The sequence below is a fragment of the Larus michahellis genome, chromosome 15 (genome assembly GCF_964199755.1).
Source record: "Larus michahellis chromosome 15, bLarMic1.1, whole genome shotgun sequence".
Classification (NCBI taxonomy): domain Eukaryota; kingdom Metazoa; phylum Chordata; class Aves; order Charadriiformes; family Laridae; genus Larus; species Larus michahellis.
In genome coordinates this window covers 12,896,794-12,914,455 of record NC_133910.1, presented here as the reverse complement: position 1 = coordinate 12,914,455, position 17,662 = coordinate 12,896,794, and the positions used below count along the sequence as shown (strand labels likewise).

General features: G+C 45.1%; 2 protein-coding genes across 2 annotated transcripts; one reads left to right on the top strand and one right to left on the bottom strand.

The window, feature by feature from the left end:
- Window positions 1-4: 4 nt before the first annotated feature.
- On the top strand, window positions 5-3,272 carry SURF2 (surfeit 2). Its single transcript, XM_074609311.1, has 6 exons — window positions 5-160; window positions 526-680; window positions 924-1,027; window positions 1,465-1,656; window positions 2,242-2,408; window positions 3,158-3,272. Exons 1-6 carry the CDS (start codon window positions 53-55, stop codon window positions 3,239-3,241), a joined length of 810 nt encoding a protein of 269 aa, XP_074465412.1. The 5' UTR covers window positions 5-52; the 3' UTR covers window positions 3,242-3,272.
- A 309-nt stretch (window positions 3,273-3,581) lies between these two features.
- On the bottom strand, window positions 3,582-17,637 carry SURF4 (surfeit 4). The gene is made up of 6 exons (XM_074608651.1): window positions 17,418-17,637; window positions 9,784-9,970; window positions 8,545-8,621; window positions 7,879-7,922; window positions 6,717-6,903; window positions 3,582-6,469 (listed from the first exon to the last, which is right to left on the bottom strand). The coding sequence occupies exons 1-6, from the start codon at window positions 17,463-17,465 to the stop codon at window positions 6,203-6,205; spliced, it is 810 nt and encodes a 269-aa protein (XP_074464752.1). The 5' UTR covers window positions 17,466-17,637; the 3' UTR covers window positions 3,582-6,202.
- Between the last annotated feature and the right edge of the window lie 25 nt (window positions 17,638-17,662).

Genomic DNA, 17,662 nt, shown 5'->3' with positions numbered 1-17,662 from the left:
GCGGGGCCGGCACCGGAAGTGGAGGCGAGCTCCTCTCTGGCCGCGCCTCTCTATGGCGGGGCCCGGGCAGGCCGGCGGCGTGGCCATGGCTGAGGTGCCCGAGGAGGAGCGGCTCTTCCTGCGGCAGCACCCGCTCCTCAGCCTCGCGGAGCCGGGCAAGGTGCGGCTGGGGCGGGGCCATGAGGGGCTGAGGGGTTCGTGAGGGGGTGCCGGGGCCGCGTCCTCGGGGGGGGCCGCGAGGGGACAGGGGCCGCCTCCCTGAGGGGTTCGTGAGGGGATGCCGGGGCCGCGTCCCCTGAGGGGGCCGTCAGGGGAGGCGAGGTGGTTGGTAGCAGGCCGGGGAGGGTACTCCGGCAGATGGGCTCGGCCCCGGGGAGCTCCCTGGCCCGGAGGCTTTTCTCCCGCCGTGGCAGTCAGAGGAGGGCCGGGGGGGGGGACGCTGGCGGGCTCTTGAGGTCCCTCTTGCCCTCCCCTGCGCTGGGGTAATCCCCTGAACTTCCCTGACCAGAGATCGTTTTTCTTCAGGTGAGATGCAGGCTGACAGGCCACGAGATGCCGTGTCGGCTGTCGGAGCTGCAGGCTTATACTAATGGCAAGAGGTATCAGCGGCTGATAAAGACAGCCAGGGAGTTTGACTATGGCAAGTTTGAGCCCCATATAGTGCCCAGCACAAAGAACCTGTACGTATTTTTCCTCTTTGTGTGTTATGCTTCACACTTGTTCAATCTCAGACATAAAGTGGTTGAGCTTTCTTGAGTGTTTATGGGTTTTGGGAGACTGGGAAAGCCTTTATAAAGTATTTATCAACTTTGAGCACAGTGCTTATAAGTGAAAAGTTATTAAATAATAAAATACTTAAACTTTGTTGCTGGTTCTTTCTTTCTTATTTTCTTTCTTTCTTTCTTTCTTTCTGCGTCTGTCAGACATCAGCTGTTTTGCAAACTGACTCTCAGACACATCAACAAGTTTCCAGAGCACGTGCTGCGTCATGTCCAAGGGAAGCGCTATCAGAAGGCCCTAAAAACATGTAAGTGGCTTTTCTGAAGATACAACCAGTTGAGTTTTTCCCTCAGCTGTTGAGATTCCAGTAGCTCTACATGAAGGAAGGGAATCCATTTTCTCTACATTGACAGTAATGTACTCTTGTTGCTGTGTGTGGTAGGAATGAGGATCCCAGGTATAGGGAGCAGTCGGCCTCTAGCAAATACTTTGGAACATCCTTACTTGAGAAGAGTGGTTTTAGAGCTTCCCCAGAGAGGGTGGTTCACGCAACCAGCACAGTCTCTGTGTTAACATCTTTCCCGTCCTTTGTGGCCCATAGTATCGTGACAGATTACATGAATGTGTGTTAGAGTTGGTGCTCGACATACTTTTGAGTTGCATTTAATATAAGCCAGAGCTGGAAATTAAAAGGAGTAAGGTGACCGGGTGGCCTTGCTAAGTGCTGCCCGATCGCACTATTAGATGAGGAGTGCCAGAAGGCAGGAGTGGAGTACGTCCCTGCCTGCCTGCGACAGAAGAAGCAGCGGACGCAGCATCCTGATGACCAAATGAACGGGAGCAGGCAGCCTTACAGAAAAGAGGAATTCTGGGAGCCAAAGTCCAGCGATGAGGATGGCGAGGAGACGGACGACAGCATGAGTGACCTGTACCCACGTGAGTAAGAACATTGGTATTATCTACAACCTGAAAGGAGTTTGTTGGCTCATGTTCTCCTGGCTCTTTTATACTGCTCCCTGCTGCTCATGTGCCGCAGGCGTGTGACTTCCATCCGGGTGGGGGTTCTTGGGTTCGGAAAAGCTTACCACCACCAAGTAAGAAATAGCAGTTATCTCTAAGAAATAACCAGAGTTGGATCACATGAGGTGTGAGAGGAGGGATATCACAGGGATTTGCTGCTTTAGGTATCTACTTTCTTCATTTCTCAGCAAGTCCTTGAGTCTGACAGAAGTAGGTCAGACCATTGTGCCGACTTACACCTGGAGGCGCTGCCTTGCTGCAGGAAGAGCAGAGGTGTAACACCACAGCACCGCCTGTGCTGAACGGTTCCCAGAACGGGGCACACTTCTAATAAAACACCAGTGTGTTTATTTCCCAGGTATTTCAGCAGTGACACGTATATGCTCAGAGGCTGGAAATAGCTTGGCAAATCACCTTTAAGATGCCCTCAAAGCATAGTTAGGGGGAGGCAGAGCCTGTCTGCACAGGGAACTGATCCTGAGCTAAATCTTTGTATTTTAGCTGCACTCTTCCCAGAAAAAAGCCCAGCAGCTCCACAAACGACAAAGGGCAGCGATGACTTTGCAACAGACAGTGAGGATGACGGGACCAAGCAGAATGGTGACATGAACGGAGAGGCTGGTGGAAGAATGGATGTCAGCAGAGCAGTTGGCAACAAACGGGGAAAGGTGGGAGTCACATGCTGTGTGCGGCAGCAGGGGAGCGTGGGACCGGGATCCCATCCTGTAGGCGTTTGTCTGATCTGTTCCTGCCTGAGAACCAGCAGAAGGTGCAAAGCTGTTCAGGAGAACAGACGTTCCCCATGTGCCAGCCACTGACTTGCATCCTGTGAGGTGTGAATTACTGCCAGTAAACATTTATCCTGTCTGGCAGCCAGGGATGTTCCTGCCTGTATAAACAGCTCATCTTTGGTGTGATCCCCTTTAACAGGGTTCTATGATCTTCCTCCCCATACACGCACGAGTTAAACCCTTTTGAAGTCACAGGGTCCTTCTAGATCCTTTTGAGAAGCTGGCCAGGTCCTGCCTTACAGGACGTACCCCGATCCTTCTCAGTTTGGGAAGCAGGCAGATGTTACGGACATAAAGATGGATAAACCTTTAACTCTCTAAGGCAGCACCTGAGGGAGGGGCCGGATCATTTATAACCAGATCAAACTGGAAACTGAAGAGTGGTTGAAGTTTAGGTTTGTTTCTATGAGGGGGCCGTCACTGTATCTAATGGAAGCACCTGCCTGTCAGAGAAAGGGCTGCTCGCTTGCAGGACAGAGCAAGGAGAGATCCTGGCTGGCTCTGCGACCAGGGCTGTGCTCCTTCTGTCGCTGTTGGGAGACCACACTCAGTTTCTCTTTAAGCTACCTTGGGCAAGGCTGGATTTGGGGTTTTAGAAAAAGCTGATTAACTTTTTTTCTCTACAGAAACAGTCAGGCCCTTTAAAGAAGAAATTCAAGTGTCATCATCGAAAACCCAAGAACTTCAAGAAAGTGACCAATGGCAAATAACCAACAGCAAATAAATTTTATGATAAATATATGGCCTGAAGCCTGTTGTATAATAATTCTAGAGGGTGCACAAGGCTGGCTGAAGTGTTTACCCTTTCCATTAACAGTTACAGCTGAGAAGGGGAATAGGCGGGTGGAATTAAGTTGTATTCTAACAGCCTTGTGCTACCCCCCACCACCACGGGAAGGATGATGACCACAGTCAAGAACAGGCAGCCCAGGGCTCAGACCTTTCTGGGAAGATGACTTTCAGTAGGTGGGAGAGAAAGCACCCAAGACCACTAACCAGCATTTCCAGGTAGCCCATCTGGAGCGTCATCGGTCACACACGCCAAGTGGATACAAAGATGCCATTGTTTTATTTTGATTGTTTCCAAAAATCAAAACATTTTTCAAACACAACTAAGGTACAAAATACAGCATAAAATGAGAATTTATACTTATTTCTTTTTCCACATAGAAAGCAAAAATATATTCAGAATGAATTCCAGAACACTTTGCAGAGCCAATTGACAGCTGACATCCTGCTTGTGGGAGCTTCTCAGCCACAGGGAGCGGTCACTGTATTTTTTGGAGATGCATGAATACAGCAGTGTATGTAGGAAACCAAAAGTCTTCTGCATCAGGACTCACAGTTAGTAAGCCTGCACATTGCGCTGCCTAGAAATATCTTAAAATGCCCTCCACCTAACTGGGCCCCTTTAGTACCAAAGTATTTCTGCTGCAAGGGACAGTATCAGTTCCTTTTCTGGGGTCTTTTGTTGGGAAGGGGACTCGATTTTCACAGAGGAAACCAGTCAATATTTCATCACCCAGCTCCATAGTTAGACAGGACACGAAGTTGAGAAAAATCAACTTAAAGGCTACTTACAGGAGTTGTTTCTGTCATTCCGTTTATAAACACTGTGAACATCAACAGCAGTTGGGATATCTGAGAGTGGCTGCCTTGATGTAGCCTAAAACCGTTCTAGGATCTGCAGTGAAACTGAGCAAAAGCATCCTGGGCTGCGCATCCGTAACAGAAAGGACCAGTTTGTTTTGCTATGAAGAGACAGGCACAGTGAACACTTGAAGCGAAAACTTCTCTTGCAAAACCTATTTAAACAGGAAGCCTTCTATGTGACCTGAACTGAAATGCTGGCATCCCCTCCCACCTACCCCCACATACGAATTTATTTCCTTCAGCAGCAGCACGTCTTGCTATGACATAGGCTATTTTCCCCTTAAGATGATGAAATCACTGGTTTAACATTCAACAGTGCTCTTCTATTTGTCATCAGTTCTTTCAGCCTAGTTTTCTCTCCTAAAATGCAACCGTTAAGCTGAACTGTCCAGGTTAGTGTCCTTACCAGGAGACCCTGGTAAATAGCTCCTGCTGGAGGTGTTCAGCTGAAAAACTCCTTGAACAAACGGTTGAGCAGCTTTCTCAAGGGAGACAACAGTGCAAGGAATCAATGTAATGTTAGCAAGTTGGTAGGGCTCATGCTTTCTAGAATTCTCTCATAATCTAGCGAAACAGGTTCACCTAGTTGACTAGCAGAGGACAAAACACCTCCTCTGAGCAGCACTAAGCATGTTCATGGCACAGAGGTCGTGGCACTGAGGTGAGAACAGGGCCTTCCTCTCTCCTCACCACTACACTGAGGAGTTCCTCCCTCTGAACACGCAAGTTACATCCCTGGCTACTTATTCACTGCACAGACTTCGCACTTGCATTCTTCAGCTATAACCGTTTGCATATGGAGTTGAGAACTGGGGCTGTGGCAGCACAGAGCTGACTTCCACGTCCCCTCCCTACGCAGCCCAGGTGTAGTCTGCGACAGCAGAGAGAAGGGGCTGCACTCGAGAGCGCTGCACCCCAGCTCTTCCGCTGTTCAGTCACCTGGGACTTTTACAGCTGAGAGGCCGACGGAAGTGAACCTAAGCAAAGACTACAGATTAGAAGGTTGACTGCTCTCATCTTGCATCTGAGTGCAGGGAAAAAGGGGAATTTCTGCAATTCTGAAAACACTTTCACCAATAACCTGCAATTCAGATATGAATTTGGGGCATACATGGATGGAAGCTGGTTAATAGCAGAAAGGAGCTTTTATTATGGAACCTGCAGCACAACTTGGCTCCCTTCTTGGGAATTCAGGAGGGGCAACGTTGGGGAAAGAATGCTGAAATAAAGAGTTCTTTTGGCACAGAATTTTAACAGAATCTAACATTCTGTCTCTTCAGGAGTATCTCCCCCCTTCCTTCTTGAAATCTGACTAGCCATACAGGATTCCCAATTAGCAATATAGGATTCTCCCTTGTTCCCCTCAAGAGCAGAACTGGGACATGTTAGAAAACCCTCGCCCTTTTCTTACCTCGAGGAGGGTTCAATTACTTTCCGGTTTTCTTTTTGCCTTTTATTTGGGGGCAGGAAAGACCTCATCTCTTGTTAAACAAAAATGGAATTACAGGCCTCTGAGCAGCAAAATAAGAAGTGATATATTTTTTTGATGCTGCTTTCCACCTTGATAAGCAATGCTATAACCAGCAATGGAACTCCTTATGCACAAGACAGTTTTGATGAGGGTGAGAAAGGGGATCCACTTTTTTTAGTTATAGCTAGAACCCAACAGCACACTGAATGATACAGCTGTATCTGCTCACAGTATTTCAAATTTTAAAACATTGCTGACATTAAAGACAGCAACTGTTCTACTGCAACTCACTGAAGCATCAGCAAAATGCAGGTTCCTTGGGTTAGTTCCAAATCTAGGAAGTTAGAATAAGCCTAGGCAACATTCCTTGAAGAAATAGGGTTTTATCTATTATATTACCAGTGCCACTGTAAATCAAATTCAAAACATCTGTGCCTTTAACTGGAAGGGGGCATGTACGTGTAAAATGCTGGCAGTTTTTGTTGAATCCATAGAGAATCAGTTCCGGACTTAATACATTATGTCCCAAGAAGTGTTGCTATTCCTGTTACCACTCTTTTTTCTTCTCATCCATGGAGACTCCACCAGGGCCCAGTGCAACCACGAGGAGGAGCCCTCCAATTACAGACATGGTCTGGAAGAAATCGTATTTGAGGAAGTCGTGCATGGGCTTGTAGGCTGGGACGGTCCAGAAGGCATTGAAGTAGATGTTGATGCCAAACAGCCAGATGACTAGAGTCAAGGCAGCCAGCTTAGTCTTGAAGCCAATTGCCACCAAGATAATCAGAGCTGTGCCCACAATGTTCTGCAGAATCTGCAAGGAAAAAACCCCACAAGCTTACATCTGCGTCTTAAATAGATGCACAAACATCAGAACAGAGCATGGATAAGTTTGTCAGAACAAGCTGTCATGGCACAGATTATTTAATAGCTTTTCCTAAATATTAATTCTACTAAAAAGTAGACTTTAATGATAAGCATTGAGTAGGTCCCGCAGGCAATCTGGGAGCTGCCACTATATTTTAGTTCCTTAACTCATACTTTTATATTTGGATACTTACAGAAAAGAAGTTCATATCAAAATGTAGCAGTGTCATGAACATGAGGACCAGCAGCACACGCCCCCCCAGCTGCATGTACTGCTTAGGAGAGCTTTCCCGCATGGTGGGGACACCAGCAAACATGCTCTTCCCCTCCGAGCGCGACTCAGCCAAAAGCAGCAGTAAGCCTCCCCCAAGGGCAAGGTTCCTACAGGAAGACAGAAATGGCGAAAAAACTCCAGTTTATTACAGTTTGCACTGATCTATAGATTTAAAGTCTTATCTGACAATTTCAACTCAGTAAGAATCTGCATGCTAGTGAGGAGTGACCTACTCTGCACCTTGCAATGCGTGTCTGCATTAGACCTCACAGCTGGAACAGCAGCATTGTCCACAATGATTTACACAAGCTTGTGTAGACATGTACAGCCTGCCAGAGAAGTCCAGCACCCACAGCTCAGGCACGGTAGCTTAGCATCTGTTACAGCATGAATTTAGTCGTGCTGAAGTTACTCTGTACCTCAGGTTTAGCCACACATGCCAAAGTAGTTCAGAGGTTGCTTTGAGAAAACAGAACAGCAGCACTGCTAGAAGTTACACATTTACAGGGTTGTAGTAAGCCCAGAGTACAGTTCCTGTGCTGCCCCTGCCCTCCCCTCAGAGGAGAGGGGTGAAGAGGTAACAACAACCAGCCATCACTCAGGATTTGACAAGAAAGCTCACATTTAAAAACCCTGTCTTTGCTTAGAGAGAAGGTGTTAGGCATTTAAAATCCCAGAAACCACTCTAATATCTATGTGCTTTAGTTTTCTTGGAAAATGGCTTCAGTCATGCATAAGCACAGCTCCTACTTTAGCCATTTAGGAAATAATAGCAGCTCGCTGATCCAGTCTAGACAATTTTTGTGAGCTCTCAACAAGGAGGTTAGTACCTGAAGCACTTAGATCCTGGTGGGTTAGGATCAGTCTTTCCTTTCTGCAGCACTGAGCCTGCTGTCTGCATTTTAACTGTGTGGATATTATTTTTAAGTGCTGTCATTTCTTGTTTAATGTAAGTGCATCATCTATAACATCTTTCTAGTAAATACTATGTACAAAGATCATTTCCTGTCAGAGATTGGCAGTGACAGACAAGTTTTTATTCCATTTTCTACTTCCATTTCTACTTTAAGAAGTAGACATACCTCATCAAGAACTTCAGGTCCCATAGAATGCTGTATGCAATAGTCTAGGCAAAGAAGAAAACAGATTAAAACACCACACAAGTTACAGGGAAGTTCTGAATTTGTCCTATGATCTCAAGCCTGTACTATCCATAGCAGAAGTCAATTAGAAGTACACTATACTGAAGGAAATAAGGTGGGTTACATCACTGTGGTCCGACGAGTCAATGTAAAACAGGGAAGGGAAGCCAGAATTTGACTTGTGCATTAGCGCCCACAAAAATTCATCAGTTTTGAACAGGAAGGATGCTATTAGCTAGGATCCTCCGTGATGGGGACAGTCCTTTATAGAAGCTGTGTGCTGAAGGCCAAAGCAACTACAAGTTCCACATTTGGCACATTACTGACATACAGTTAAAAACTGCAAGCTACTTCTGCTAAATTGGTCAAGGGCAAGTATTAAATCAAATCTCCCAATCAAAGCTACCTAATTGCAATTACAGCCAAGTATCTATTGGGCACACAGAAGATCAGAAGCAGTTCAATGCCATTGAAGGCTGGCACTAGGCCAGGGTGGAGAAAAATTCCAGGGTTGCATGTTGTATTTACATATGTTGGTAGTACTGGGGCTAAGAGAGAAGACTTGAAAGATATGATTTAGAAGGACTGAAGACTTAAGCCTCCTACCTGTAATGCTATAATTCCAAACAGTCCAAAGCAGGCATATTGCACAAAGTTCCTACTCAGCACCAGGATACAGCCGCCTGAGTTGGGGAAATTGAACACAGTTACACTTCTGGCTTGCGCAGGAAGAGATGCTGCAGGAATGCTAACTTGTTTTGAACTTAGCAGACTCCAATTTTTTTCAACTGTGCCACAGAGAACATCAGGCAGGAAATTTTAATGGCACATTGTCACAAATCAGTTTGAGAACCAAAAAGTTTTAGTGCATTTTGAAGTGTTTTCTAATTCCAGAAGTATCTTTTATTTTACAAAGGGTAAGCACATGCTGAATGCAGTCCCCAACACATAGCAGTGTACAGCAGCTATTAGTGTTAAAGCATTAAAAGGTGTTAAAAAGAAACTCAACTCATTGTGGATTTTCTTTTTTATTTTTAAATGAGGTAACTGTTAGGGCAAACATGCTGCACTCCTTTTCCTTGAAAGTTTTTGCTTTATATCCTTCCTCAAGTCTTCTGTCACAAAGCACTGACAGCCTTTGCCACTTTGACATGAGGACTGGTAACTACATTAAATTCGAAAATATGAGGGTAAAAAAAAACCAACCGTAAACACAAGACAAGAAGTTGGCAGAGTAATCAAGAACTCAGAATCAAGATCAGGCATATAACATAAACCAAAAGGAATTTTACTTCTTTCCATTTCTGATACCCTAATTCCGCCTAGCACAAATAGAGAAGCTCTGCTTCTGGGATTACTTTGATTCCTGGGCTTTGAAGGTCTGACACAAGCACCTCTCTCAGGCTTAAGCGTACCAGCTGCAGGATAAGACTTTGCCATTGAGACTAATACCCATAAAACCAGCAGGCTGAGAAAGTCTTAACACTGCCCAGTTTAAGAAAATATGAGTATTTAATTTAGAGAATTCAGGGTGTGTAGTATGTGTTTATAGATCCATGTACAGAATTGAAACAGATTGTCCTAATGGACTCTTGGCATCTCTGACTCAGAGGTAGTGTGTCACAAGAAATTCTCCAGGACTATTTCCAGGAAAGGCTGAAGCAGGTGAATTAAGAGTTCCTTTCATTCAGCCCATGTAGTACTATCAGTTCTAATCTGTCAATGGCTATTAAGAAATCGGTGAGGCATCCCGTGCTTACATGATTCACAGGGCTCAAACAAGCCACAGTGGCTGACACACTGGAGTGCTCTGGCATCCACCTTAACAGCATTAAAGCCACTTACTCAGCTGTCCGAAGAGATTTATGAACACAAAGATGGAGGCCAGGAAATAGCCACAGTTCCACGTGCCATCAATATAATCCCTCTGTTCGCTCCACTGGAACCACATGCGGATGCCATCCTCCAGGAAGGTGCTGATCAGGCAGAGGCGGGCCACGTGTGGGAGATACTGCTTCGTCACCCTCAGGAACTGCATGGGCAGACAGCATCGTTAGCAGGGAAAGAAGGCAAGTAGAATCTCAAGGCATAATAGATCCACGCACTCTGCAGACTGAGGTCAGCAGTTCTCAGGCACACAGGGTCATCAACATCTAGAGAGAAACACGCATTTGGGATTTCGATTTAACAAAATTCTTCTCCAGTTTAAGAACACTTGGGAGCAGTGGGGGAAACCTGTTGTCATGCTCCACCCAAAGAACATTTTGGACAAGGACTTGGAGAAAAGCAGAATCCAGCCAGCACCTTTCTACATAACAGGAACGGTGTTTTGAGGGAGATCTTTCTAACTGAAGGCTGACCTTGGTTTTAGTTTGTCTATCTCAGGGTTTCATGTTACAGCTCAACTATCAGATAGCCAGGAGCCGAAAGGGCAATCCTACTCCCACCCACAAGCTCAGGCACTTAACACCCTGTAGCAAACTGATTCATGGAGTCGGGCTGACAGAAGACTAATTCCATACAAATTAGAACACATTAATAAACTTTCTGCCAAGCTATTTCCCTCAACAGCTCAGAAAAGCAATGGTGCAAGGCACATGTACTTGTGTAGCAGCAGCTGTTAGATCAGTGTAGACATTGCATGAAATTGCACCCTCTATCCTCTATGCAAGTGTACAGTTTCTATTTCCATTAAAAATAGCATCTTCTGCAGAAAGAAAATAGGCATTTATGTATACAATTCAGTATAGTAGTTAAGAGAAAATTATATCATCATGCAACAGATGCTGAGCCTTAGTTCTTGGGAATGCAAGATGTATCTGGTCCCACATACCCCTTCATCCTGCAAGCCCATCGGTTAGTTTGCTCTACAATTACAATAACTATAAAGGAACAAATACAGAATTGCCAAACAGGGCCTAGACCAGCATGCTCTTTCAGACTGCGAGGTGCACAGGAAAGCTTCCTGCCTCTGGATTATGATAAATTCTTAACCGTCACCCAGTTTGCTAAACAGCACTGGTTATTACTTAATGGAGACTTCCATCAGGCTCTGCACTGTCACTCTTGAATGCAAGCTGGCACCTGGCTGGCCTGTTTCACACACAGGTTTGGCTTCAGCAGATCACCAGAAGGACACGCTTGCAGTCAGTGTATGCTACTGTTTGAGTAAGTGCAATCTAGTAGGAAACAAACCTAAGTTTAATCTAAAACTATCCACAAGATTATCCAGCAGGTTTCCACCTCCAGCTGACAGGCACAGTTTGGGCAGGCTGACACTTGTAGCAAGCCCTCATGCAGAGCTGCCAGACTCCACAGCGATCCCTGCGTTAGAACTAGGAGGAGCCATTGCACAAAACCCCATGATCCCACACAAAGTTCAATGTGTTGTAAGGCACATTGATTCATGCAGTTTATGCAATATCACAATACTTCAAGCCTGAAAAGGTGTGGGGGACATGTGTATAGGTGTCTTCCAGACAGCACTGAACTGTATTATATAAAATAAAATGGACAGAAGAGCCACACAAACCTTTTATTTCATAATTCAGTATTAACATTGATTTCAGGTTAAACAATACAGCTGATTTGTTTCTTTCTGGGCAGAATTTTTTTTTTTTTAAAGTTTTGGCAGCTTTGCATGCTTTTAGCATATATGGGAGTGCTAAAGGAGACTAAAGCCATCCCTGAAAGTTTATTCTTGTCACAGTAATTAGTAAATACTAAAGGCTGTTCCAAATCCTATGCAAATGAAAAGCCTTGCTTACTGTGTAACAGAATATTATAACATGGAAAAGAACACAGCAAACATGCTTAATAGTTAATTGAACAGTTAATATCAGAATACACTACACTAGCTGTACTGCATGCATCTAGAGTCTAAGGGTCAAGATCCAAGCTAATCAAGTGCATTTTAAGTGCAGCTGTACTCTGACTCAGGGCTGCCACCTCAGGCTTTTTTTAAGCCATGTCAACAGTTGAATGAATGAGTCAGAGGAGAATTTGTGATCTTTGTCACTGAACGAGACACACATCTTGGTTTAAAGCTTTCTTCTCTCCTAGATTTCACTGTGCATTTGGGCAAACTTGCTGAGGAATACCAAGGATAAAGTTATTTTGGAAACAGTGCAAAACCAAGACTGGTTTGTAAACTAAGTCTGCCTTGACAAGATGCAGGACAGGCAACTTTGGTCTAGAAGGAAATTAAAGAGAAGTGTTGGGCATCTGTAGGAAAAGGGAAAACACACTGCTGTGGAAGAGCTGAAAAAAAGAAGCAAACATTAGAGAGGGTATCTGCCTCCAGGCCTCCTCTTTGCTGCTTCTGAAGTGGGTCACGTGAGCTGATCTCATCTTCCCCTTCCCTGAAACCACATAACTGCCAACAGTCCAGGCAGAGAAGACATTTAACATTTACCTGTTCTAGTGGCATATAGAGGGAATTTAATACTATCTATTAAACATGAGTGTGCACATCCAATGAGCTTAAGACAAGTCAGAAAGACCAAAGCCTGAAGCAGCTGCAGTGCTAAGCAACCTTATCATGACACACATCATCTTCGGACATCCGTAACTCATGCATCTGCATTTACTGAGCTGCACACAAGCTGAAACCCCTGGACACAGCAAGCTTAAAGTAAGCAAGCTTCAAAAAAAGACTGTATGAACAAAAATCCAAGCCAAAAGAACTAGCTATGGAGATTCAGAGAGAAAAAGAGAACAATTACATGATAACAACGTGAGAGCATAACAAACATCAAGCAATTTTACAATTAGAGAATTCAGGTATAAATCACCAAAGTAATTTAACTAAGGACTGAGTGACTTTAAGAACAGGAGATCTCTAGAAGTGTGACTAAACTAATAGTACCAGACACCCTGTTTTTGTCCCTACACATCACTAGCAACATGTGGCTCCCTCACTGCACCCTGAGACCACTTCCTTTATGATTCACACAGATAAAAGCGGCACATACAGGAAACTTGGTAGCTGCAGTTAAGAAACATGTCCAGCTAAGACATGGGACTTGAAACTCAGACTCCACTAAGCACAATTACATGTAAGCCAAAACAAAACTGTTGAGATTGAGGGAAACAGCAGTGCTAAACTCATGACATGAAGTAACGGAAGGGCTTATTCTGCTATGGGCTTTGCATCAACTGTTCTTAGCACATACTGCCTCTTTGCAAGAGGCAAAGCATCTTCAGAAAAGACAACTGAATGCTATAGGGAAACTATTTTAAAGAAGAACAGCTGGTTCTGTGTTGGCAGCCAAGTCACTAACATACACCAGAGGGACTTTGTGTTGGCACTTCCCCTTCTAACAGGATTATAAACACAAAGATAAATTTAAATGCTTCTCTCAGTTTAACGAGCAAAGATACACAGGAGGATCCAGCGATCCCTAAAAATCAAATCTCTGCTCAGAACCTATTTTTCAAAAGGAAGCTTGAAATAGTCAAATCCATAGAGGCCTGCCCAAAGTGAAGTGATTCTGTTTTGACTCTTATCATGCTTTCTAAACTACATCCCACCTCTAACTGCCTCAAATTTGTTAAAAATCCAGTCCTTTTGTTTGAAAAGTATATATACCCTAGCATAATTACAGGTATTTTAGGACCAAAACACAGCCAGGAGTTGGGAATTTTTGCTGTCACCTAGGGATATTCTGTCCAAACACAGAAGACTTTTCTGTGTGCGTACACACATATGTTCTTGGATCAGAGAAGTTATGATCATGGTGATGAGCAGCAGTCTGCTAATCTACACAGAAAGCCCTCTTGTGGGCTGCACAGCTTTATTAGTCTAGAGCTTTTGATAAAGGCATATCTCAAGTATCTAGCTTGTATTCACTTAAGGGATTGCTGTGTTCTGGGAGGACAGAGACCTCTAGCAGCCTGGGACACCAGTGATCTTTTCCACAGTACAATGCTCAATCCTCTGGCAGAGAGAAAAATCACTTCCTTTCACCAATGTATCCATTTAAAGAGATACCACCAGAAAAAAAATTAACAAAAAAAAATCACGAGGACAGTAGCATCCATCACATTGGGCTAATCAATGTCTACAAGTTATTTGTGAAAACTGGGAACAGAAGCTTTCCCACTTATTTCAAAAGGCAGGAAGAGAGCTCTGACCCACCAGAACATTGCCAGTGGTCTTAAGCAGGTTTTTAATTGCAGGACAATTTCTCATGGCAATGCTTCTCACTCCTAAAGTGTGCTTTATACCAGTCTCCTCTCCCAAAAGGCTATTTATTAATCAAGTATTTAAAATGGGATTTATTAGTCATGTATTGCATTTTGCTATCTCTCTTCATTGGAAGATTCCCCACCTAACCAGAATAGGCTATTTGGCTTATAATGATAAAGGATCAGTGCACTGACATAGCTACATTATCAAGGGAGTTCCCAAATTCGTGTTTTTTTTAACACAAAAAATTTCAGACTAACAATGAAATGTTTTCCTCTTCCTTCTATTTTCTGCAAAATAGGATACAGAGATGTCAGAACTAGCTGAACAACATGCATCAGCATTTATGTTGGAAAATCAAATAAAACCCCCAGAGTCTGGATCTCCCTTACAGCCCTTTCACTGCAGTACAATGACTCAATAGTTTCCTTGCATTTTTGTCCATAATTTTTTTCAGAGTGGCAGAAATACCAGGCACCCACATTCCTAAAGATTACTAGAGACACCAGAACGTGAGATCTGCTCCCTCTTATGGGGATTACGGAAGAGAGAGAACCAGTGCTATAATCATAAACAATCAATACAGACTCCAGATACAGCTATTTTCAGTACAATAATGTCAGCAATACATGACTGCAATGAAAGGCTTAGCATTTTAACAAGAATCACTAAAAAAGGGCTTAACTTCTGAGTATGTAAATTATTTAATTAATAACATTGGGCTAGTATTATGGGGCTTAAAAGCAAACCACCCTGCAAAACCTGTAGCTGGGCATCATTCTGAACCAATATCCTGATTTCCTTGGACTACAAATCACCTAGATTTTGAGAACCCTTAGTAGCTTTTCCCACCTTCCCCAATATTTAGTAAGTTGCCTTCTCTGAAAGCAATAGGACCACCCCCCAGCATCTACCGAGTAGCTGACTCCTCCACTGCAGTCCCTTGAAACTGCCAACAACGCAGAGAGCAGAACAGCTCGCCAGCCGTACTAGACACCTGCAGGCTACAAACTCCTGCTACAGCCAAGCTAAACTAATAGCTAGTTCTCATCACAAGTGGTTCCACCACCAGCATTGGTGCTCACTTGACCTAAACAATGAGATAATTGAACTAACAGAAAAAATAAACTCAATTTTTTCTCCCCTACCAGTTGAGCTCTCCAGTCCTGTGACAGAAAAGCTCTAGTGTGAGAGAAAGGGGAACAAAGCCTTGGAAGAAGTAAGACAACCCCTTTCACTGACAGTTAGCTGTCAGGCAAGCTTAGCTGCCTTGTAAAACCATGTCTTCAGTGCACTAGTTCTCCTCTGGATTAAGAGCCACTTGTTACTACTGAGAGTCTTGGCATCTAAGGCACAATCTACTAATTCAAAGGGAAGTTGTAGTATTCAAGAAAAATTAAGCTTTAGTGTTTGAGTTTAAGGAACAGTTTATTCTTACTTTTTGTAAGAGACATTCAGTACTTACTGATAAACCGGGGAAGTAGTGTGACACTTTCCCACAGGGCTTTTATGCTACAGAAATTAAGACTCATTAGGTCTTGAGCACTAGTACAGGGAGTGGAGAAAGCAAGGTTACAATGGGAACACATTCAGCTTCCAGGACAGCCATTGCCCAGCTTCACTTCCTCCGCCTCCATCAAGGGGAATTTCAACATAATTTCAGTTCAAATGTTCCAAGTTTGGGGTTTTTTTAAATCCAAGATGAACTAACAGTTTCCTTAATGCCAAGTGTTCGCAATATATACCAAAGGTTAGTGTTCAGTAAATCTCCCCACTCCTACACTGGTGTGATACTGAGTTTTAGCCACCTATACAGTACTGAAAGTATCTGATTGAGCTATAAGGCAGCTATTTGGAGGGAGATTTATCAAAGGAGTTAGTTACTTGGAAAGTTGTAAAAATTGTTTTGCAATCTGATGGGTAAGTGCTTGCAAACACCCCAAATTCCACAGCTAAAGGAAAGACTAGTCTTTAAATAGAATGTGGCTAAGCACAAATAAAGTTGTACCATTTAAAACTCATTTCAGGAGGAAGCAAACCGCACTCTAGCTAGACAAAAGAGCTTTCAGTACGATGAAAAAAGGGGTGTTAAAGACATCTAGAAATAGTCACACAGGAATAAATAGAGAAGTGTTATAAAGAGGTCAGGACAAGTGTTGTAAATTTTGGCAAGTGATTTGAACACTGTAGTGATAGTTTAACTTCTCCTCTAAAAGGAGTGAGAGGAGAAGGTAAACAGAGGATGACAAAGATGATCCAGACACCCCTTAAAATTGAGTACTACCACACACCATAAGAAGTTCTGTCTCTAAAACAGGTCTTCCATCTGGGGCTGGGGAGGAAGTGCAGAACAGGTTTTCCCAGTGAAACTCAGTTAAAGACACAGAGGTAGCACAGCCCCCTCAGAGCTGTGACGTGTTATGGTGCACCACACAACTCACACTGCTTCAATAGTCAGAGTTGTAAGCCAGGCAGAATCAGATTTTCCAGAAAACTTGCTAAACGTGATTAGATGCTGCCTCTTATTTTCAATTAGATGAATCACCATGACAGTGAAGATCGTTCCAACACCATCACCATCAGATCTACTTACTTACACTCAAAATATTCCTGCTCTCACCTATAATAAGAAATCACAAACTTGTATTTAAAAGAAAAGTCTGTAAGGACTTCCACTGAAATAAATCTAAAAAGAGAATTACAAGACAACATCAGCTTGCTTGCTCTCCTTCTGCCCCAGTTCTAAGCACAGCACTATGGTGCTGGCAAGTCTCTTCCAGAGATGGCTCAGGATTTAGATTGTAGCTTCCCTGCCGCCTCCCCCCCACCCCACCCCGGGTCCCCACTCCCCTTTATGCCCCAATTACCAACCTGGACGGTTTGCAAGAAGACAAGAGCAGCTCGGCCTCCTGCCCTCCTTCCGTTTACTCGCTCCCCAGGAAAAGCCCAGTCCCCGAGAACCCGCCTGCTCGGCTGTACGACTGACCCCAGAGCTCGGCCGAGGGCAACCACCCCCGCAGAGACCCAGCTGGGAGCCGGAGCCCCAAGGGTCCCCCCCTCAGGGGCGTCGCGGCTAATAGAGCCCACAGCCCCACCACAGGGACAAGCCAACCCCACACCAGGCCGCCGCCGCCATCCCAGCCTGCCCTAGCTCTAGGCCCCTCAGGGCGGCGGCCCAGCGGCCTAACACCCCCCTCAGCTTGGGGCCCGCCGCGGCGCCCCCTCACAGCCGGCCCCAGAGCCTGAGGGAGCGGCCCGGCACACAAAGGCCCCTCGGGCGGGCGCCTACCTGGTCCGCGAAGTCCTCAGCAGTGCTCATGATGTCGTTCTGGCCCATGGCGGCGGCAGGAGGAGGGTACTACCGGCTGCTGCTGCGCGCCCGGGGCCCGGCCTGGCTCTGGCAGACAGCGGCGGGAAGGGCGGGCGGAGGGAAGGAGCACCGGGCCGGGCCGCGCCGCCGCTCGGCTGCTGCTGCCACGTAGGCCAGCCCTTAAAGGCGCCGCGCGGGCGGCAGCGCCGGCGCAGGCGGGGCGG